The sequence below is a fragment of the Anas platyrhynchos genome, chromosome 12, assembly GCF_047663525.1.
Source record: "Anas platyrhynchos isolate ZD024472 breed Pekin duck chromosome 12, IASCAAS_PekinDuck_T2T, whole genome shotgun sequence".
NCBI lineage: Eukaryota > Metazoa > Chordata > Aves > Anseriformes > Anatidae > Anas > Anas platyrhynchos.
In genome coordinates, this window is record NC_092598.1 from 3,497,592 (window position 1) to 3,522,160 (window position 24,569).

Here is a 24,569-nt window from a genome sequence, read left to right on the forward strand (position 1 = left end):
CTTCCCAAAGCCTGGGATGTTTCATGAGTGCCTAAGCAAAAATTTAGGACACTAAGACAAGGAAATGAGCACACAAGCAACAGAAATTTCAGAAAATTAACTGCTGAATTTGGGAGGCACCGCTGACCCCACTAAGCACAAATGAAACAAGAACACTGAAAACTACAAAGGCCAGCACCTTGTTATCGCAGCTGGCCACGTTTCCTGGTCTCATCTGCAATAAGCGATGTTGAAACACTGTAAAATATTTTTGTTTTTCTTATTGTTTCTAGAAGTGACCAGCAGAGAACTGCAGGCTGAAACAGCTCAGAAATATTAACCCAACTCTGTCAGCTTGGGAGATTTTACCCCCAGGTGGAGAAGGTGAATCACAATCCTGTGCAGTGGGTGAAGCCTGGCTGTGAGTCTGCTGACAGAAACCCTTCCCAAATTCCTCGGGTCTTCAACAATAATAGGGAATAAAATACACAGTTGGATGACCCCCTTAACACCTCGGGAACATCCACCACGTGTCACAGCCATGCCGGTTAGATGAATAGGGTGTTTGTGACGGGAAAGCCCGGCCGTTGTGTGCCACCACTGCCCTCTGCTGCAGCAGCCCCGCTCCAGCCCAGCCTGCTGGGCCACTGCCACGGTCCCCTGCCACCCATGTCCCCTCATGGTGCCTAAGGGCAGCAGCACGGCCATGAACAGCCTGCTAGATTTTCTGAAGTGCAGCTGATGTAAAACTGCAGAGATCCTGAGGCACGTTTGGGCTGGGCAATCCCTGACTGTGTGAAATTTAACATGAGTGAGGCCAGATTCTGTGCCTGGGACAGGGCAACGCTGGCTGTACATGCAGATGGGGGACAGGAGGCTGGAGAGAAGCCTTGTGGAAAGAGATTTAGGGGCTCTGGTTAATGACAAGATGAACATGAGCCAGCAGTGGGACCATCTGAGCCCCAGGGTGCCCTGGCCCTGCTCTGCTCTGTCAGGTGTGGCCTCACCCCAAGCACAGTGTGCAGATTTGGGTGCCACGACATAAAAAGTACATAAAACTATTAGGGAGCCACCAAAGGAAGGCTATGAAGACGGTGAAGGGTCTGGAAGGGAAGGTATATGAGGAGTGGCTGAGGTGCCTTGGTTTGTTCAGCCCCAGGCAGAGCAGGCCGAGGGGAGGCCTCATGGCGGCCTGCAGCTCCCTCACGAGGGGAGCGGAGGGGCAGGCGCTGAGCTCTGCTCTCTGGGGACAGCGACAGGACCCGAGGGAACAGCATGGAGCTGGGACAGGGGAGGGTCAGGCTGGGGGTTAGGGAAAGGTTCTGCACCCAGAGGGTGGTCGGGCACTGGGACAGGCTGCCCAGGGCAGTGGTCACAGCACCGAGCCTGCCAGAGTTCAAGAAACATTTGGACACCGCTCTCAGACGTGGTTTGATTCTTGAATGGTGCTGTGTGGAGCCAGGAGTTGGACCTGATGATTCTCGTGGGTCCCTTCCAACTCAGGATATTCTATGATTCTGTGATTCTAAAAACCCTCCAAACTTACTCATTTTCCTTCCCTCTCTCCCCAGTTAACCAGGGTGTTTTCCACCGTTTGCATCAGCACAAGTCATGTCATTAAAAGCAAGGCACGTAAGCTCTCTGTGCTTCGATTTCCTCACAGAAAATTGGAGCAGAACAGCTTTTCCCTAAAAATCACACAAATGCCGGGTGCTGGCTGCCCCGCTGTACCTCTCATCCCAGCCCACAGCCAGGCACTCACCCAAGGCAGGGACAGACTCGTGTCCCACGGCAGCTTTAGAGAAGGGGCCAGCTTGTGGGGTCTCTTTCATGGTCCACACGGGCATTTTGGCATCACAGTCCATGTTCACTGCTCATCGCAATGGGGCAAAGGAAGAAGATGCCAGCATGGCCATACAGGAATGGGGTTGCAGCTATGTCCTCCTTACCCCCCCACCCAGCAGCTTCCCTCAGCCTTTAAGTGATGCTCAGAGACCACAAATGCTTTCTATTGTAGGCAATACACAAGAAAAGATACTCTAAAAAGTATATTTTCTTAAATAATTGAAAAATAAAACCCACAACATCCCCCCACCCACAAATACCTTCTGGTTTTGGAAGTCTTTCTCACCCATCCTATCAATCCTTCCCCACAAATGGCTTATGGCATAGGATTTTCCTAACATCACACATGGCCAAAGTTTCTGGTTTGGAAAACTAGGTTTAGTTTCTTAAAATCTGGTTTAAAAATCAACGAAGAACCACCAAATTCATGGTGCATTCATGTGGGTTGGGGGTGTTTTGGTGGTTTTTCTCTTCTACATAACTGCAGACAAAGCAATCAAAAGGCTGCAAAATCTTTGTTTTGGAACAATGAGAGACATTTAATATACTAAAAAAAATGTGGTTGTGTGTGTTCGTGTCAGACTTGCCACATGCTTTTTACTTTTTTTCCCCTTTTGAGCAATAGACTGCAGAAGACAGATTTTAGCAACAAGTGCATTTGTAATACCCCTACTGAAAATCGAATAAATGAATACCATCTGAATAACCTCTGTTTCATAATAAGAGAGGATTTCAACACTGGCTTTTTAAACTGGCAGTTACTCATTGCCATTTCTTTAAAATAATTAACAACACTTGTAACCTGCTCATATCAACTGAATGTACCGACTCAGAGTGTATTGCAATTTTGCAACGTTTCTGAAGACAAGAGCTCCTCGTTTACTACTTTATCTGACCTTTTAATATTTTCCAAATATATTTACTTGTTTAACACTTAAGGCGAGTTAGGAGACACTTTTCTAAGACTCCCATACAGGTCTCTTATAAACATTTAAGATTTAGATTTGATATTAAAATCCAAGTTCAGATATAAATTCCTTCTCTGTTCCTTTTGAGCAGGAGAAAACACAGAGGACATAGGAAAAGGCCCTGGAGCTGCCACAGGTACAAGGGAATGCAGAACCTTATGTCTGAACACCAAAAACCACATGACAGCAAAAAATATTTAATGGATTGTTCTTATGAACACAAATATTATTCCCCAAAATAAAAATAATGAAAAAAATATTACCCCAGCATTTTTAATATACTTGTATTACAAACCCACCCATAGCTGATGAGACCTTTATAAATATTAAGTTTTTGGTTACGAAAACCCCTTGCCAGTATGAGTTCTCCTGTTAGTGCTGGAGTAGATCAGGCAAGAAATCCGATTTGCTTCTACTAAACTTATCTAAGACCTTATCCACAAACTGGGACCTGTAATTTTTGACATCGGTCAAAACTCACCAGCCTATCACCTCTTCCAGTCAAAATCAACACCTGCTGCAAGGACTTGCTATCAAGTAATATTTCAATTATCAATCACATGCAATTTTAGCTGAAATACTTGGATGTGGGAAATGCTCATTTTCTTCCCTACTGGCACGATTGGCACTACAAGCCAAAAATTGCTGCATGAAGCTGCTGTAGTTCTGACTCTGAAAGTTCACCACAAAGGCAAAAAGCACACAGTAAGCCTGTTACCTAAAACATAGGTTTTCACAATCCACTGGAGATACAGTTAAATACCAGATGAACATCATTTATCTTCTGGCAGCAAGAAAAAATGATTTCTGCAGAACAGACAACTAAGGTACAATACACTCCCATGTGCAATTTTCCCAGCAGATTTTAGGCAACACAACAGCACATGCCTGCACATTTAAGCCTCTTTGAAAGAGATCATGATCTCCAAACTGATGCTATAATGTGCATAGAGATGCTTAAACCCACAATCAGAAAGATTATTCTGTCTCATTTGGAGAAAAATATTTTCATTTAAAAGACATAACAGAGGAAACTACTGCACAAGTACTTTTAATTTGAGGTTTACGACATTTTCAGAAAGCTCCCAGTGAGGGTATCAGAAGCTGCAGAGATGAGCGCCTCTACACAGCTGTAAGGTTTTCCTTCCAAAAACCAACACTTTGGACACATATAGCTGTAAGAGCAAAAGCTGCAGCCATAACCGTCTGTTGTAGGTGGACAGTGAGGCTAGGAGACAGAACAACCAATTTTTTTCCCCCAGACCAATCCTACAGCTGCACAGGCTGGGTATTAAGCTGCAAAGAAACAGGACTTGAATATAACTACCGCGACAGCTGAGCGGAGAACAGTAATCTCGTTTCACAGATTTCAAAACATGGTTTCTCTCCAATTTGGAACAACTAACACAGAACCAATGTCTCCAGAGCACCAGGTCCAGGGTATTTCCCCTGATGGGCAGCCCTGGAAGCAGCAGGCCCCTGGCACATCCCCTTGCTAGCCTTGGCTGCAGGGACTCAGGAGGGATGTCTCAAACCCAACTTTCAAATCAGAAAATAGTAAGGATTTGGTGATCAAACAACTAAGTATGCACTCGGCGATCCAGAACAATTGAGAAAATACCGTAACATTTTCTCAGCCTCAGGATTGTGGCACAGCGTGCAGTTGACGCTACCTAATAATTTTTAAAAAGCCAGCGAAGATCATCCATCTGAAGATCATCCAACTTGGAGCCACGGGGCTGAGCACTCCTACTGCCTGCTGGCTGCATCCCACGGGAGTCAAAACCTGGGAAGGGGCCCCAGGCAGCACGCTCATTCCTTACGCAGGAACAGCACCTCCAGGACTGACTCACTGCAGGAAAGCCCAAGTTCTCCACCATCCGATGAGAACATAGAAAAGTCCCAGGGCAAGTCAGCAGGGCTTGCTCCAGCAAGCTTTGCTCCTGCCACCGCCAGGCTGTTGACTCAGCAGCCTCGGTGCCAGGACAGCCTCGCTGCTCCTCAAACACGTGGGCTTGTCGCGGGAGTTTCGTTTCCGCTCCAGGAGCCACGTGTCCGCTGCCCTGCGTGGTGGCATTGTGTAAATTGCAGCCACGACTTCACATCTCCAACCTACTCCTTTCACAGAGCAGCCGTGAATAAACTTCCCGTCTTTTGTAAGGTGACTAACTGCTGTTTAACTTGGGCAGAGAACACAAGAGGGAATCCCATGTCAACGGGCAAGTGTTGAAACCTAAGGCATTTACAGAGCTGCGTCCTTCTTTTGAAAAAGCTAACGCTGCTAAGACCTGCACCCATCCATCTCCTGGACACGCAGGCAATGCAAATTAAATGCAATCGGCAGTTTAAGGAAATGTTAAAGAAATCTATTGGAACAAAGTTCCTGGAAAATTAATGCAGCTGTACTTTCTTCAGAGCTTTGAGGAAAATATGACTTTTTAAAAACCTAAATACCATCAAAAAAAAAAAAAAGAGCAGTGTATTTGATCAAAGTATATACACTTTAACCTCACATTGGCTATGCATGTTAAAATCAGCCATGTTTTTTTAATGAACACATTCTTTTATTGAGACAAAACCACATCTACCTCAAAGCATCTGTGCTGGGCACAAAAGGAAGTCACCCCCCCGCCGTCTGCTCTGGGACTAGGACAGGCATCCCAGGCGTGGGCCCTGCAGGAGCCTCGTAGCTCCTCCAGGCTGACTGATCTCTTCTCCCTTTTCCTCTCTCCTGAAAGTTGTTGGATCCCAGTGCCAAATGGGAGCATTTCTGAAGCTGTAAAAGACAAAAAGCATCTGCACTTCATTTGGGGGACGTCATCTCCACCTTGTAAAAAGTGTTCTGAAGCCATTTTCAGGAGCTTCCAAGGCTAGAATTTACACTAGAGGAAAAACAAAACCCACACGCACACACCTTAAACCAACTTTGTGACTTTTATTGATGGGCGACAACTTTATACTTCTAGATATCACTAAACTGTGTACAATTAGGAACTCAACATTATAGGAGAGCAGACAGCAAAATTAAACAAAGCAGACTTAAAGAAATATCAATCTTAATTATTTTGCCCATTTTTTTTAATTTCATGTACACAGAAGCATAAATGCAGTTTGAAATTTCTTAATAGCAATAAAGTTACAATCACCCATCTATATAGACTAACATCTTAACTCCAAATATTTGATCTGCAATGTGTACTTAAGCAGTTTCTCATCGCACAATTATTAAAATGTGTCTTCCTATTAGGAACCAGCAACTCTGCATTTTGTACGTTTGTACATTTTTTGAAGCACATAGGACCATTCCCATCTCATACAGATCGGCTCATATTTTACCACTTATCAAAAACTATTGGGGAAGCAGAGAGCGCTTTTTATTTTTTTTATTTTTTTATTTTTTTTACTTAAGTAAAGATAAAACATTTTCACAGAAATCTACAAGTTCTGTTGCTGGTGCAGGGTTTTCTTCTACTACGCAATTAGAAAGTGGGAATCAAATGCAAATCCCCTTTTATTATCTTAGGATTCAGCATTAACTCAGATTTTTCTTTTTTTTTTTCTTTTTTTTTTCTTTTTTAATATTTTTGTGATTCTTGAGACTGAGTCTTTCAACCAAGTGACTTCATTCTGCAAAGTCAAAAGTCAACACAAACTATGTTGTGCACAAACCCAAGGTAGTTTCCTTTTTCACTCTATCCCATAGTTGCAAGGGAAAAAAAAAAAAGATTCACTCAAAAGAGCATTTACAGGAGGAAAAAAAGTTAGTGATAGTTGGCGTTCTACAAAGCAGGTATCTTGCACACACAGCATAAAAGGGAGAAGTTTCACAGCAGGTCAACTCGGCGGTAGTACAGGAGGTAGGCTGTGCGTTCTGCAGACGGCTTCACCACCTGGTACTGATTTATCACTTTGACTGCCTGGTCATCGATGCGTAACCAGCCATTTAGACCAATTTGGAAGACGTCCGTAGTGTAGTGGCCACCAGTTGCGCTGTTTCCGTGATGATAGACAACTGCAAAGAGAAATTCATGATGCATATACACTGTATACATAGATAAATATCCCTTGAAAGATGAAACCAAGAAAAAGTCACGTCCCGCTTTCTTCATAGCATACTCATGGTGGTTTAGCCAGATAGCTTGATCTGGCTTAAACAAGAATCTGTAAGTGCTTCCTTACACTTGGTGATAAACTTCAGCCAAAACCTCCACTTACAAAAACCTGAACACTTCATGATAGCATTCATTCAGAGGAATTTCTTATTCCAAAGTGTTAAAACTGTGTTTGCAAAATGTAACTTCAGCCTAAAAAGTACAAAATACTCGGTATTATTAGTGATGTTTCTCCACTATACCAAATCTCCTGATTCTAAAGGACACTGAATTAAGAACAAAAACCACCACAAAACATTTTAAAAATTCCTGGAGGATTTTCTGGGAAGAGATTTGCCTCACAAAGGTCATCTGCAGCAGAAGGCAACCCTTTTCAGCTCCCCACAGACACTGCCATGCTTAAGAGATACTACAAGCTACTACGTGTTCTGTCTGCTGGTGACAGTATTTTACTGAAGCTACTTATTAAAAAGAAAACTCTGGCAGAACTACATGATCTAAAAAAAAAAAAAAAAAAAAAAAAAAAAAAAAAAAAAAAAAAGCAGGCAACTATAGGGCATTCTATATGGCAAACAAGCGTAAAAAAGCCTTCCTTTCCCTTAGGCAAAAAAAATGACTGAAAATATATGAGAGGACAATAAACTCCCAGCAGAACACAACATTTTTCAAATCACACTGATTATTATAAAGCCAATTATTGCATCCACGATGATTCTTTTCTTTTAACTAGAATTTTGTTCTGAAAACAGGTTCTGCTGAAGTACCAATGTACACATTTCCCATATATTAGTTCTCAGTAATCTCCTTAAAACTGTGAACGGGACATAGCTGATTGACTATGAATACTACTACTTCCAGGAGAGAATCAAACTGTCTTCTCTCCTCAAATATCTTCACGTCCAAAATGTTTTCAGAGGATACATCTCAGCTCTCCTTAGAGAAACCAAACCTGAAACTCAACACTGAGCTCTCGGTGTTAGGTGCAGACAGTGCCTCTAAGTGGAAGAAAGTGCTTGTGTCTAAGTGCTTGTACACAACCAAACATTTTACAGCAATGTGAACTAAACAAAGCAAAAAGGCAAAATATACCACAGCTACAAATTCTGGGGAATTTGTGAAATAAACCTTTTACGGCAACTTCAACTTATATTATCCACGTTCTAAAATGTAGTTTATCACTACGTAATTAGGACTAGCCTGTGTGGTATCTGTGGATTCTTCAAAGCCTTATTTAATGATTTAAAAATCATCTAACTAGCTGAGTTTCAGTGGATGAGAAGTCCTAGACTGACAAAAGACTGAAGTACTATAACTTTTCCAAAGAAGAAATCAGAAAAAAAAAAACAAAACAGTGCATTAACGCTGAACCACCCCAACTCCCTCAGTCTGTCTCCATAGGAGAGGTGCTCCAGTCCTTGATCATCTTTGTGGCCCTCCTCTGGACTCCTAGTATGTTCATGTCCTTCTTGGGCTGGAGGCCCCAGACAAGATGACTTTTCTTCAAGCCATTTAAACACAGTCTCTGAACTTGTCCCATGAAATCTACTACCAATAAAAAAAATTTACACTGCCAGGAACAGTTCTGAATTTCCAAAAGAGACAGTTTCTTGTTTTTTTCCTTCTATGACCTCAGTGATCACAAAACTGGATCCAAACCACCAAGTCACATAAGGCCACCAGTACTGGCACAGATTTGGTGACATGAAAGTTAAAACTTCTGCTTCTCCCGTTTATTATGTTCTCTTAATGCCAAGGCAAATAAGCAGGTGCAGATCGTAAACTGTGTAGGAGTGCTAAACTGCAGGAAATCCATTGCTGCCTAGAGACTGTTTTGTCCAATATTAAAATGCTGCTTCAGAGTTCTTACATGAGCTTCCAATCTTAACTACCAATTTAGGTATTCCATATACATCGCAGACTCTCTTAAAAACATCATTTCTTCACACAAAAATCATCTTCTCCTCCAAGATAAACTTTTCTACCTACAGCATGCTCTTCATACACTGCCAGCAATACTCATCTTGAGGGCTGAAAGCAACGCAAGGACAGCATTTAAACAGCTATTCCAATAGGTGTTTGAAATGTTATTCTGAAAACCCATGGTGTATTTTAGGCAAACTGTATTACAGCTGTATTTCAACTTTTGGTGATATTTTTCAGGATGGATCTGCTACAGAACTCTTTTTGTAAGGGTTTCAAGCTGGAATAGTCAGATATATAAAGAGATATAGCATTATATGTATATATGCACATAAAAAAATCACTAATAGAACTTGATATTCCCAAGTTATTTCAGTGTAGCTTAAAGGAAACTTATGTTATCCAGGAAACTCCATGGTTTCTAGAATTCTATATGCAGAATTTCTATTTGCAATACAGGAACTAGAGGCACACAGATAATTACAGGTAACATACCTGCAAAGAGCCGGTAGGTTCTTTGGCCTTTAAAAATTTTACTTTTCACACCGGGAGACAGTAGCTCTGGAGGAGGGAAAAAAGTCAAAGACAGTAGTTAACAAGTGTGGAGATTCAGTTTCAACAAACATCAATTATTTCTAAAAACAGAGAAACCAACACCAGAGTAACGGAGGAAGTTTTAACTAAAATGTCTCCTGTAATTTTTAAAGGATGTTCAAGATTCTGATACCTGGCAATGAAAGCAATGAATTTTGAAGTTTGATGAAAGCTAGTATTCACGGAAAGCTTAAAACTACCATTTAAAAAAAAAAAAAAAGAGAGCGAAAGAAACAGGCAACAGATCAGATACACTAGTTCTACAAATACCCATTAAGGCATTTGAAAATGAAATATTAAGTAAAACTAAAGCATATTACTACCCGACAAAGCACGTTATCCAACCTGAGATCATTACTAATAGTTAGTAATAATTGATTTTATTTCTTTTTCCTATCTAAGCTGGATCGCTAACAGTCATCTTGTCAGATTAAAACAAAATGCATTTAACATTGCAAACTTCAGATGCTGGATTACATGCAAGTTCTCAGAGTTCGTAAAAATCAACATCTCTTAAAATAATTATTAAAAGGCAGACCTTTATCATTTAACCTCTGAAATGTTGCTTACTAGTCTGTCTTCAGGCTGTATTTTCTATAAAGTGCTGACTTCCTTTCATCAGCCATTATTTATTACAACAGTTTGCCAAGTCTGAGTGAAATCTGACATAAAAGTATCTAGTATTAGTTGGCACCAGCCTCGGGTAGGGACATAGCCCTTGTTGAACAGGGTTATTTCCACTGTTTGTCCTCAGCCTACAACCTTACTCCTTACATCTGCAAGAAACTCTTATTCAGCCAACTCAATGCCTAGGATGTGGCAGAGGTTTTAAGATCTTTCACTACTGCACAATGGTGGCCCAAACTGTGTTACAGGCAACGTCAGAATCAGCAAGACTGAACCCAGAAGCCTAAATATAATATATTCTCTTTAGAGAGAAAAAGAAAGCATACAAGACATTCATCCAAATTACTACAGTTTCTAGGTGGCAATACCCTTCTTGTGCACAAAGCTGGGAGCAAAAAAGGAAAAAACAGATGACACTACAGAATTTAATATTATTCCTTCCAAAAAAGGGGAAAATTCTGTTCCAAAATCTTTACCTTTACTAATTTCCAGATCAACAGGATACTCAATGTTCTTGATAAGCTTCTGACATCCACCAGTCTTCTCATATACAAACCGCTTGAGGTGTAAAACAAGAACAGGGGGGAGTTCTTCTAGTGTCACTCTTCGACTGATTTCCACCTAAAAAGAAGAAACAAAGATCAAGAAAAACTGGTTTTTGCTGACTACTCAAAATCACTCCTTTAAAATTTGTCTTTAATTTGAAATACATCAGTTCGAAAGAGTCTACATAATATAACACAGCTTATTTATTAACTTATAATAAAAACTGCAGTTTAAAATCTTAAAGCATACTGGACCTTTAGCCAAGCTACCCGTAAAGTTACTGTCTGGAAATTAAAATTGGACTCAGAAGAAAAAAAAAAAGCCTTCCTAGAAATTCTGAAATAAAAAACAAATATCCAGATAATTGCTTTAGTGTTTTTTGTTTGGTTTTTCCTGAATTTTCTGATCGAGAAACGCCGCTTTCATGGTCTTTATGATAAATCAGCATGTTGTATTCCAACAAATTCTGCTACTGAATGTGGAATAGAAATTCATGCGGAAAAGCTATCACTTTCCAAGCCTGACCATTAAAACTTAGGCCTCTTACGATGCTGAAGCAAGCAGATTTTGTAGGGCACTTGACTTCCTCACGGATTTGAGCTAATCCGATTTACAAGAAATAATTTGACATTTGAAACAGAAATAGTCTCTACAAACTGTAAAATTTTACCTACATCCTAAGGGTTCAAAATACACCTTCCTGCATCCAAAAACCATCTAACCACTGGCAACAGGGGCAGCTTCTGAGCTTTAAGAGAGGTTTTATTTTGTGCTTTTCGTTGTTGTGTTTTTTTTTTTTTTTTAAACCAAGCAAGCCAAACAGAGCCCTGTTCTTTTCCACTCAACTAAGTGCCTGCTGGTGCCCACCTGTCCATCTTCCAGGAATAACAGGCAGAAAAAGAAGCTGTAAGGCAGACTGTGAAAGGGAAGGTGACAAGAAGAGGTTCACACAATTCTCCCAGGAACTTAAGGGAGCATGTATGTACCATGCATCTTAGCACGGAATGGCTCCTGCTTTTAGGGAGCAAGTCTGGATAGGTTTATATATATAGAAAAAATATGCACTCAGTTCACACAGTTAACACTACTTCAAGATTTTCCTGGAATTGAGTCTTCTCAATCTCAAATCTTTAATTCAGTTTTGAGCAAAAGAAAAAAAAAAAATTTCACAGACCCCAGCCCAGACCAAGAACAGGAGGATGCTGAAGAATGTCACTGCAGTGGTTTCAGCAGCTGCCATTCTCCACCCCCAGTAAGCCAGCTGGTGTATGGGACCAGATGCCTGCCCCTCAGCTGTGCCACCACCTCCAGTACATTGGCTTAGATCGCAGATCAAAGCAGCTGTGTGTGTCTGTGCCAGGCTGGAGAGCAGCAGCTGAGGAGCAGGCACACGCTCTGCTGTCCTGACACTGCTAGGGGCCCCGATTCCTGGCAGCAACACCACCAGCAAACACTGCCACAAACGCCTGTTTAGTGAACACGACTCAGAGTCCTAAGAAAATATTTGTATGAGCCTCAAGGAGCAGCTTGAGAGCTCCAGGGGATGTGAAGACTCCTTAGAAGGAGTTGTGGAAGGTAACCTGGAAAAGTAAATGAAGCAAGGCTGCTTTGCTACTCAAGAAGATACACTTCTGGTAGAAAAACATGAACAGGTCTGTGAATAAGAAAAAAATATCATTCTAATGAAGTTAAAAATTAAGCTTTTCGAATACACATATGTATTCACTGTTTAAATGTTCAAGATTTCAGAAACTGATCTGCTTGACCACGAAGAACCAGAGAGGGATAAACAGCAAGAGAATGACATTCCATTTTAAACATCTGTGTAAACTACCTATTTATTTTCAACTCAACTGCAACTCCCTGAGCGATTTCCTGTTTATATTAATACACACATAAAATTCAAAATTAGCTCTAATAACTTAAAAAAATTAAACTGTAAGAGAAATCATTCACATATGTGGAAGATTATTCTTTTCACATATATTGCTTATTCCCAGAACTCGTAAAGAATACAATTCAGATTATAAACAAACAGAAGACAAAAACAACAACAAAAAAATCAAATAATACAATCAGATTTTTAGCTTGAGCAAAAGTTCCTGAGTTTCCCATCTGGAAAATGAGGATGGAATGCTTCTTCGCAACACATTTAGAAAATTACTATCTGCAAAGTCCTAAAAGTCAACGTGTTCAGTGTTTTCTCTACAATTTGTAATACAAGAGCAGCTATTTCAACTTGAATTTTTCTTTAAAAAAAAAAAAAAAAATCTAAAAGACATTGTGAATGCTTGTATTTCCATTCAGACTCTAAAATATAACCTCCAGCACCAAAACTGAACACCCGTTTATTGCAAACCGTGTAATTGAGAACTGGGTTTTCAGTAAAGAAGTTAATACCATCTGCAGTAAAGACCAAAAAAAAAAAAAAAAAAAGAATGACTAGCAAAACAAAATTGATGTGGTAAATTTTGACAAGTATGCATTGCAAACGTTTCTACTTGGAAGACAACCAGAGAAACAAATGTTCACAACACTCACTCACTCCTACTGAGCACACAAAGCAGACAAATTTCAGCTATCCACCTTCAGGTTTTCAAATAAAGTAGTCCATGCTCTCTTAATCTGACCCTATTTTTATTTGGCATATTTAAAAGACTAACAGGTACAGAAATAAAATGACAGACAGAACAACTACAACTGAGGACTCTCTTTCCATACTGGACTACTGAAAACAATTACAAAAAGTGTATGAAAAATTGACACCTGAGCAATTCATCCACAACAGAGATGACGTTCGTTAGTAATGCATCCCGTAACAAGCACGACACTTGGGAAATAAGTTTAATTTATTACTCTGTATCACAAGTTCTCAAGCAATTACTCCTTTTACGTACAGTATTATTTGAAAATTATGATAAGCAGTCAGCAGAGCTGCATGAGTCTGGTGGCTTCACCTGGCAGGGCAGGTAAACTGCACCACAATCACTCTCACTCCTCCTCAAAACAAAACAAAACCAAGAAAGGCTATAGAGCAGCAAAAAGGAAAAAAACAGGGAAAGTTAGCTCCAGCCCAGCACAATGAGGGTGCAGAACAAAATGTCTTGGTTCTCCAAGTAACAGAAAATCACAAGGCTTGGAAATCTCTAAAGGTCCTCCAGTCCATCCCCTCTAATTCAATGAGAAACAGTTCGTATAAATCCTGATGGGCGTTTCTCTAACCTTCTCTTAAATAGGAACGACAACTCCACAAGCACCTCAGGCAAGCTCAGCCTGGTTCCTATTTCCTGTTCAAGTATCACAGAATAATTAGTCTCTTCCTTTTTAGAGCAGCCTTTGCCAAGTCTTAAATCCAGTTTCATCCCTCTACTTCCATATTGTTTCTTCTTGAAGTTGAACAGCTCCTGCCCCTTATTCTTTCCTTTTGTAGCAGAGCTTTTAGCCTGCCATTCACTGTTTGCTCTCTTCTGGATATTCCCCAGCTGTGAAGAATATTCTCGTTCAACTGATTACTTAAAACTGAATACAGTATTTCTGCAAAATTGCATACAGCAAACCAAGCAACTACATAGTTGTCATGGACACTTGAGCAGTTCTATTGGCTATTGAAAGATTTTAGATTTTCATTCCAGACAACGATAATGACCATTATGTGTTTTAGGGAGGTTCTGCATGGGCCTCTACCAAGCCAGCCATCGACAACTAATTTCATTGCTGACTTGTAAGTTAAATGTGTGAATAAAAACCCATCAGGGACAGCAAGGCAGACAAACGACGCAAGTGTAGTGCTTCCAGAGCATTCTTCCTAACGTTACGGTGCTCTTTCAAGCAGTGCTCTGAAGAGCTGCTCCTGTGACAAGAACACCTGGCAGTCCCTAGGAATCAGCACGTTAAGATTAGCTAAAGCCATTTTGCTTAGAATAGTACATATTATTATCACAGTTTACCCTGTTAATTTAATATATACTCAACTAAAATCTTCAACCAATTACTACGCCAACTCAGAAACCATACCAATTTACAGGCACAGTTTTGCTTAAGAATTAGCTCTCTTCTTTGAATGACTTTCACTGTATGTATTAAAATGTATTACATTTTACCACTGGAGGACACTGAAAAGGTTAGCACCTCTTTTATTAACATAAGGAATAGTGTTCAAGTAACTATTTGTAAACCAAGAGCTGAATAAAAACCCTTAAAAAAAAAGTTTAATATTTGACTGTAAAAAGGGGTCAACAAAACACACCTCTTGCTTGGTTTTTGTGGTATAACCCTGGACAGACTCTCTTGCCACCAAACTTTCCAACGCATCCTGAACTGTGCGTATCTTGTCAGACTGGATATCCAGTTGTAGGGTGAAGAAAGGTTGCAGTGTAGCAGACTCCTTGGAACTCTGCTGGTAAACAACAGATCTACAGGAAAAAAAAATAAAGTGTAAAAAAGCAAGGTGATTTTCAACAATGTAGAATTTTTTAAGTTAAAATGGATCGAAGTCTACCTTAATAACACAATTAATAGTTTAACCAAACCAAACAAGCAAATAACAAAGCTTAAGCATAAGTTTCAACAACTTAAATCCACTCATCCACAAATCCACACATCCAAGTAAAATGACTTTCACACCCCCTTAGAGCATACTGGCTGGAATTATATATGAATTGTTTTATTTATGCAAGGATTAAAACAGTTACTGGGTAAGCATCAGATAGTTAAAGAGAAACGTGGAAATTCTTGATCACGCATTTAAAAAGATTCGACTCAGGACGATTTTTTTCTCTCCCATGTAAACATGAAATGTGGATACAGGAATGGAAAATAATCTATCACAAATTAGGACCAAAAGATAAAGTATCAGACATTAAAACATTTATGATCAAGTCTACTGAATTGCATCTTGAGCCTTCAGACAGTTCTACCATTTTATTCTGAGCTGGAAACAAAAACACCGATGTGTTTCATAGCAGAACACAGCCAAGTATGATTTAGGTTAAATAAAAGTCTCATTAGTGGGAATAGTTTACCCTAAAAAAGCAGGTAAGATACCGCAGGGCTATAGTTAGATTTTTGTAAAAATTATTTTAAAGCTCCGTGTTTTACAAAGTCCAAACTATACCTAATTGTATTCCTACCTTGGTCACTAAAGTATGTTTCTACACTGCCAACCACAAAAATATTTCTGCTCTGTGAAACATACCTACTTTTGGCAAGTATGTTTGGAACCCAGCTCTTTATGCAGGGAGGCACAGGATGCTTGTATGTAAATCCAAAACCATGACTCCTACCATTTTAAAATCATCCCTTATCACATCAGATCTCTGAAGTTATGCTTTTGAAATAAATATTCAGAAATGCAAAATATTAATCTTCATCTAATCTACATTTTGCTGTAAAAAATGACAACCAACTCTAAATTCTGCAATAAAAACACACTTTTTTTCAGCCACTTCACTAAGTCCAATTTCATACTGATTTTAAATTGTTTGTTTAGATCTTGCCATAGGAAATATAAACTATGCTCTGTCAAGGACCGGTGTTTCCTTTTCCTCCCATCATTTTCTGTGTCCAGACTTTGTCCATGTACTCTTTTGTACAAAAACTGGAGATTTCTGCAAAACTGGTAGTGGTAGCGAGCTAGGGCATGGGAACATGTTTCCTGTTTGTTTTTTTTTTTGTAGTACATTCAGTTGGAGCCTGTAAGTAATCTGGCTTGGTGCTAATTGTTTCGTGCAAAGAGATAGTACGCTCTTCAACCATGTCACTGCACTGAGTGGACTCTTCCTGATTTCCTGAAGACCATCAAACATGGCTCAAGAATTTATTTTAGTTTGAAAGCAGTACTTACATTAAAAAGTCCCAGCTGTTTGTTTTATACTAAAGACATGATTTGTTTATGATATTGTTCAGTTTATTATTGTGCCACACTAAGCCTGAAAGCAGTGAGATAATTAATACAGTCATAATTCATGTAGCTATGCTGAAATTTCTTTGTATTATATATGGAACACTAACATACAGGTTTTATGCCTCTACTGCAAATTACTGTCAAAAGACCCCTTTTGATTCAGGCAAAGCCCTGACGCAGTAACAGAAAGCCAATGCATCTTTATATTGGCAAACATATATTCTTCAGAGGGAAGAGAGCCTATGAAAAACAGTAGCATCTTTATTTCAGTTTAACACTTCCTCCTTGGCTATATTTAAGGACAAAACCTTCAACACATGGCAAGCACAGTGTTCCAACAAACAAACTCTCCACTGTGTAAGTCCTTGCTGCTTTTGGATACATTTCCCAGCCCCTTTTTAAGCTAACCATTATTTAGTGCAATAATCAACAGAAAGCTGCTAGCAATTCCAACTGTTTTCAAGTCCAAAGATTAAAGACTTCATTAATAATATGGATGATATTCTGAAAAGATAACACTGTGTTTGTTTTTTTTAAAAGTCACATGAAATAAGATTGCAACATTTCTTCAAAATTCAGAAATGGATCTGGCAGCAAAACCTTTGATGGAATTTAGTTTTCCATAGACAAAATGAGTAATCAGAATAATTAGAAATTTCAGTTGATCAAGGAAAAATCCGTCATTTTCAGTAAATAATCTCATGTATTCTAAGAACTCTGAAGTTAGCAGTACTGTTCCAAGATAAATTTTTTTCATGAAAACAGGCACTGCTCATTGCTATCCTGCTTAAATCACACCAATACATTATATGTATATCCTTTTAAAATAAGAGTTCATTCGAAGGGAAGAATTATTGCTATTTATGGAAATATTTAGCAGGTTTCTAACTGGATATAAGTTAGCTTGTATAATCAATATTTGAAATTCACATGAGCTGAAAAAAATCAAAGGGACTCTGCACATGAACAGATCAGACCCTGACAAAACTCTTCTGTGTTTTTAAGCCTCACATTTAAGCCTCACATTGTCCTAAGAAAATAAGTTAAGTGATTACACCTAAATAGGCATTTAATAGTCTGACCCAAGCCAGAAGATGCTAATGCACACCATGTTCTCCTAGCTGCTTTTTCCATGGGATTTTTTCCAAGTTTTGATGCTTCTTTGGTAGACTTCTACTGGCAATTCTGTATTCAATCCTTCCTATCTCCACCCTCAGCCTCAGAGGAGGAAGCCTTCCAACATCACAACACGGGATACTGTTTCTGTGGTAAATTGTGTGACCTAGTTTGGAGGCTAAATAAAATGGGTGTGGTGACTGTAGACAACAGATGTCAGATCGGACCTTGTGGTTCTGTTGCTCAGTGCAAGTTTTTGCCCTTTTCAGTACCATCTCTATTTTATGTCATTTCCTGTGGATTTCTACAGAAGACAGCATTCCCTAAATATTCGTAATTTAACATACTGATGGATTCCTACTGAGATCTTGACTCCAACCATGATAAAAACACTACAGGGTATTAACAATACTTTGGGTAAATGAAGATACCATCAACATGGAATTTCAATACATACAAACAGCTATCTGCCAATTTTTATGGAAAATATCATTTTATTTGCCAGCTGTCTGACTCAAATCCCTAAAGAATAATTTCACTGTATTTCCCAGGCAGAAGGTATTATTCACACCTCTGGACTGAATACCTGGCAACGTAAGGAGTCAAACACTAGCAATTAAGTGTCTGTCTCCAATATAAAAATAATTCGTCAAGTCTAGCATTTTTGTTTCAGAATATGTTTTTAATAAGTGTTTACCTTGTTTTCATTTTAAATTACATATTTCTCCAAACAAGCCATGAGGTGTCCTTTCCAAAAAATTTTCCTTCAGTATCCACTTTCTGACTTCCTCTGGTATCAGACCTGAACACAAGCAATGTCCCACATTCTTTTCATTCCTGTAACATCTTGTAGCGATTTACATTTTTCCAAACTTTTCGTCTTTAACGTTTTATTTATTAACTATTACACATAACTTTCCTGCCGCTTGAAGCACGTGTCTAAACAATAGAAGTTAATAATTTTTTGATTATATTTCAGTTCTCTTACTGATTGCATTTAGCTCTTGACAAATCTCGCTATACCTTTCTGTTCTGAGGAAAGACTCCTCAGAGTTCATAAAAAATAGGCAGCTGTAAAGTTCTTTGGAAATTTTAGATATTAGTATGACTACACAAAGCACACATTTCACACTCCTCCTCTATATGCAATTGAGTTTTGTTCCCTGAATAACCTGTTCACTTAAGTTGCTTAAAAAAAGATTCATACTCTACAACAAATCACAGAACCATTTGGAGCAATCTTTTGATCGTTCTGGTTCATCTTCTGAACCCTCACTTGCATAACAAATGCTTCATGGTACAACAGTTTGTTCCTGCTGGGACAGATGAATGTTTAAATTTCTTCCATCCAACTACTGTGAGAAACACAGAAGAGGAATAAGTTATTTGTGAAGGCGAAGCAGCCTACTTGTCTCAACATCTTTTGTTAACAAGTACTATACCTTATATGACCACCAAAAATATCAGTAATTGGAGTCTGAACGAAGTCAGCCTGTCGAGTGACTGATGACTTGTTGCGAGGTCCCACTTGCTCCCATTCATCCTCACTGCCTTCTCCTTGTTCATCTTGCTCCTCTTCTTCATGAACAGTCTGAGCCTCAGGGCCGTTGGAAACTGTGAGTTCTTAAAGGGAAGAAGAAAAAAATATATATATTTTTTTGCAAATAAACCTGCATCTAAGTAAAGAATTTAAAAGGAAGATAGGAACTTTTTTCAGAAGATAAAATGTTATCATAGATTATCTAGATTTCACAGACCATAGATTTGAAAAGAAAAATTAGTACATTCCTGGTTCCCTCACAGCTGGACCTATCCATATCCATATACAAACAGAAAGCAGCTCACTAATGTGTATGTAAACAGATGTAATTTCCTAACAAAGCTTGATATATTTCAGTCTAACTTATTGGTTAGAAAACTAGAAAGTCAAGTGTTATTCTGGAAGCATAATTATGCTATTATTAAATAAAACTCCCTTTCTGCACAGGTATTTTACAGCGAACCCAAGACTTAGCAAATATTTTCTTTGTGAATGCCAAAGAGAGGAGGCTATAAACTGCATACAGTTAAACAACAAAATATGGAATGATCATTTTATATCATAGAAAAAATTACCCTGCTAAAGAGAAATTGGTAGCTGGTGATCTAAACTCTATACTTGGCTAAGTATTTTGTTTCATTTTTAATAGGGGACCCAGACATAAAGCCACTGTAAAATAAAATGGTGTTTTAGGCTGTGTACATATCCTAACACTTCTTTCAAAGAAAACTTGTCTCTTGTCTCTGCCTGTGTCAATAAAACTTTTTAAGTTATAGAATATGTTCTGTTTTAAATTAGATATAAATTAGCCGTTAGTCTAGAAAACTGCACTTCCAAAAAGAGATCTTAATCAACAGGGGTTTACAGATCAGTGACAAAATACACTTATATTTTTGAACTTCTATGGAGAGAGCCAAAACCCCTGTAAACAACTGACACTGGAGATATTATGAATGGCAGAGAAACATACCTATGCTTAAGACAAGGCCAACGAGCTTGAGTTAGCCTCAAATAATGTTCAGTTGAGCTCAGTAAAAAACTGATTTCACTCAGTATCTATAGAAGCATAATGCTTTTACAAATACAGTGCAACATTTTGGGTTATTTGTAAACAGGATGGACTTACTTTATCCTTTGGAAAGACTTTATTTAGCAAAAGATTATTTTTTAAACACATGAGAGTCCTTGAAAATGTAACATTCTAAACCTATCTCAACTTCTACTCCAAACATTTCTGGGTATTACAAAATTAACACAAGAAGAGGGGAAACATCTTTAGTGACACGTATTTGAATGAAATGAAGTTTGCTACAGAAAAAAACTAACTTTCATTATGTGGAGAAAGAAGTTTCTTTAGGGTCAGCATTTCTTCGTGTAGTCCATTGAGAATAAATCCCAAGTATTCTTCAGCATCCTCTTGTCTGCCCTGAAAAAAAAATCCGATAATTGTATAGTATTTTCATATTTTCAATTTAACAGTAGACAGAAGACATTGAACATCTGGCTTTCCCATTAACATTTATCAACTACTGAGTCTGAAGTGCAAAGTCAAAGTTTTAATTTTATTGTAACAGTCCCCCATTTTTATTTCAAAAAGAACCAACAAGTGAATTGATAACCTCCCATGACAGCGAGTACATACATAAGTTCCACCTACATACAAGCATTTTTTCCACTCTTTTTGATACGTATTTAATTTAACGTGCTAGTTTATAATATTTTTTGCAATTTCCTTTAGAAATAAGACCAAAAATTGCAGTTAAAGTCCAAATCAAAAGATGGCTTGAACCATTATCATTTATTCAAATTGAAACTAAACCTGAAATGATATTTTTATGTCTCACTGGAACTTCCATCATTCCATGCTGAATCCCAAGCAGAAATGAGTAACTGATTATTTCTTAAATATGAATCAACACAGTACCTTCCCTATAGAACGAGAAGTTTTTCCGTTCCAATTTTTTCATTATTCTGACACACCAAACTGTTAAACTTTTTATGAACATCTTCCTACCATTTAAGTCTACTTTAATTATAACTAACTACCAAGTAGTTGATTTTGGTGATATTTAGGCACAGAAACTGATGTATGTATGGCGTTTACATTGTTTTAAGTACAGTGACTCTCCTGTGATGCAATTACGGAAATAAGAGACTTGTAAGCCACACCTTTTCTGACAGACTTGACTTGATAACTGTCAAAAGTCTATAAATATATGTAGGTTCAAAGGCAGCTCCTGGTCGGATGTCTCTCACAATTTTTTCGCCTAAAGCTACAAGACAAAGAGAGGTATATATAAGTAACACCATACAGAAGTTTTTCTACATTATAACTTCATAATCATTTTATACATCACTAGATTTTGGAATCCAAAATTCAGTTTCATTAACAGTTTTATTACAGTTTCAGCCAAGTAACTGGAGCTCAGAATCATTAAGATACAATTCTCACATCCATAACCTTTTTCCAAGAGACATCTTACATGATTCCACATTTACTTACAGATGGTCTGGAAAATGTTATTACTCTCTTTTTACACCCAACACTACAAAAATTAACAAGAATATCCATAACAACCACAAAAAAAAAAATCTGCTTCCATTTAAATTTTTGTAATACTTTTGTTTTAGGGAAGTATTTGTAATGGATCACTTTTCCTTCCTGCAAGGAAGGAGGGGAAAAAAAAAACAGACACCCCCGAAACATATTGACACAGCATTCAACTTAAAGGTGATACAAAGAAGGCCTCATAAAATATACTTGAAAACTACAACACAATGAAAATGACCTAGAAGTAAAGTAAGTTGCATAAGGCAGTAAGATTTGTTTTACAGAAACAAAACTTAAAAGCAGCAAACCACAGAAATGTCTGAACTGCTTGGAAATCACTGGAACAATCAAGGCCTAGTGGTATTTTCTTATAATGTTACATAAACACATTCCTGAAACTGATTTTTATTTCTAATTTGTAATTTCTATTTGTAATATAACAGATTTGGTTTAGAGATTGAACAATGAAACCTGTACGACAGTTTACTTACACTGAAAAACGTTCTATTCCCCACTACGTCATTGATCCTAAACACGTATTATCAAGAATCATGCAAAGTTTTAACACTGCGATAGCGCACAGGATGGTGAGGAATTAAAAGCCATGATCACGTTCCTGCAGGGAAGCTCTAACTGCTAAAGAGACTTGTTATGGCCCTGTCTTGTTATGAAGTAATGTGTGTGCAATGTATTTAAGGAAAAAAAAAGAAACAGCACAGAATTACAGAATTGAGCAAGCTGATAAACCAAACAGCTGGAAGTATCTAAGGAAGGACACAGTGAATACCAAATGATTTGTTAGGATGGGGCTGTTTCCAGGAAGACATCTTAACAATTAAGCTAACCTTTATTTTATATATATATATATATATATATACTTATTGCATTTGTACATTTGATCTACAAAATGGAATAAAGTATGTAAGGTCCAACACGTATGACTCCTTGATACAAAACACCAATAAGGAAAACCATGACACTGACAGAAAAGTAACTGCGAACTTTTAAAGATACCAAGAAACCCTGAAATCTGAAGACCAACAGAAGGGATCAAACACCACTATTCACATATCTTATGTACATCGCAATGTAGATCCTTACCCCAAAGCTTTCTTATTATGCTTTTAAAAGACTTTTCTCCTTCTACTCCCACTCACCTTGTTTGGCTTTAGGAGGTACAGGCATATTAGTGAACTCATTCATTAAACGAACACTGAAACAGAATGGAAGGAACAACTACACATGAGCAGCAAGTTAAGACTTAAAAGGACAAATAATAAAATTAGATCATTGTCATTATAGACAACCAAAAGCCCTAAATTATCACTACAGAAGTCTCAATGTTCAGATAGAAAAATTAACCAGACCGTCGCTGATCATGATGAGGTGCGAGATTAGCTCTTGCAGTTCTCACAGTTCATTTTTGCACATAGAACGCTAATTAAAAGCTATACTTAGGCAACAGGAAGTATCTTCCTTGACAATTCAAGTAATTATAAAATATAAAGTTCATGATGAAAGTCAAGTGTCATCAAAGAAAAGCACAAGAAACTTTGGGATAGATACTAGCTTTTATCAGTTGCAGTAACAATCATTTCTTAGAGCTTTCTTAATAAAATTAATCCGATCGCAGATTATTTTTTTAAACAAGCTACTTACAAACTGTCTATCATTGGTGTTGAGGTACACGGCCGCTGTGATTTTGAATACATTGGAATGGACTTCATTAAATGATACATTGGAGGGCAAGCAACCAAGGCTTGCAGGGTCTACGCAGTGGCATTAAGGAAATATTCAGAAAAAATAATCTGCATATTAACCAAATATTCAATCATATTAAAACTATATACATAAACTTAATTCTTTATTATGTAGACTAATCTGATAACTATAGAGGAACTCATGGATGGACTTATCTTAAAACATTAGCTTATTAATGTACAAAAGTCCTGCTTAAAAACCTCAGCATCTTGAAACGTGCAGTGATTTCACTGACATTTTAATCATTCCAAATACTTTAACTGAAGAAGAAGGTAGCATTTGGTCTAGGAACAGAAGAGGAAAGCTATTTTCATAGGAATGACTTCACAGAATTAACTATTTGAAAGTCAGCACGTGATAACCTGGAAACATTTGCTTATTTTCTAAGAAGAATGGAAGAAGCCAGAAGACAAAAGTGGTGATTCACCCTCATCACCGAAACAGTGACGGGAAACATTCTTTGGTTTAAGGGCAAGTCTAGAGCAACCAGTAAAACTACAGTACGCCTTGGGAGAAAAATATTTTAAAAACATCAATCTGCTACTACATGATGAAAACAGTGAACAGAGGAAATGTAATACATTACTGAAGAGGCAAAGAAATAAAAAAGGCAGCTGCCTCAACAGCTATTGAGATATAAACCTGATTCCTAGACCATGTAAAAATTCAGTAACAAGTTCTCATGGAACATGTTAAGAGTGAACAATGGGAGCTAATAGAGAAAATCAGATGAGTGCAGAACCAGTTATAAGACAGAAGTGGTTATTTAACGTAGAACTGCTCACCTGGAAATAGGTTATGAGGGTCTGCAACGATCGGTCTTAAAATGTTTTAATATTTTCACTAGCAGTACTAGCACTTCACAAAAGAAACACTTAAGTTGTTGCACAAAGAGCCACCAGTAGACACAACTAGAATTTACAAGGAGGTTTCCTTCCAGTCACGAGACAACTACAGTTCTGAAATGTTTTGACAGAGCTAAGAGAAACTGAACAGGACTGTGCAACCAGCTGCAGGGAACCTCAGACACTGAGTTCAATGACACCCGAATACCCAGATGCTAGCATTAAACAACTTATCCACAGCATTACTTTACATGAAGATACTT

General features: G+C 38.2%; 1 protein-coding gene across 1 annotated transcript in view; it reads right to left on the bottom strand.

Annotated features, from left to right (window-relative positions):
* Positions 1-5,707: 5,707 nt before the first annotated feature.
* The window catches only part of USP10 (ubiquitin specific peptidase 10), a 49,900-nt gene continuing 31,038 nt past the window's right edge, over positions 5,708-24,569 (bottom strand). Inside the window, exons 6-14 of the mRNA XM_027466801.3 lie at positions 23,360-23,469; positions 22,858-22,913; positions 21,319-21,422; positions 20,476-20,575; positions 19,052-19,232; positions 14,838-15,003; positions 10,522-10,666; positions 9,320-9,385; positions 5,708-6,804 (exon numbers count right to left, since the gene is read on the bottom strand). Coding sequence (XP_027322602.1) covers positions 6,617-6,804; positions 9,320-9,385; positions 10,522-10,666; positions 14,838-15,003; positions 19,052-19,232; positions 20,476-20,575; positions 21,319-21,422; positions 22,858-22,913; positions 23,360-23,469 — 1,116 coding nt within the window. The 3' untranslated portion in view covers positions 5,708-6,616. The remainder of the gene's footprint in view (positions 6,805-9,319; positions 9,386-10,521; positions 10,667-14,837; positions 15,004-19,051; positions 19,233-20,475; positions 20,576-21,318; positions 21,423-22,857; positions 22,914-23,359; positions 23,470-24,569) is intronic.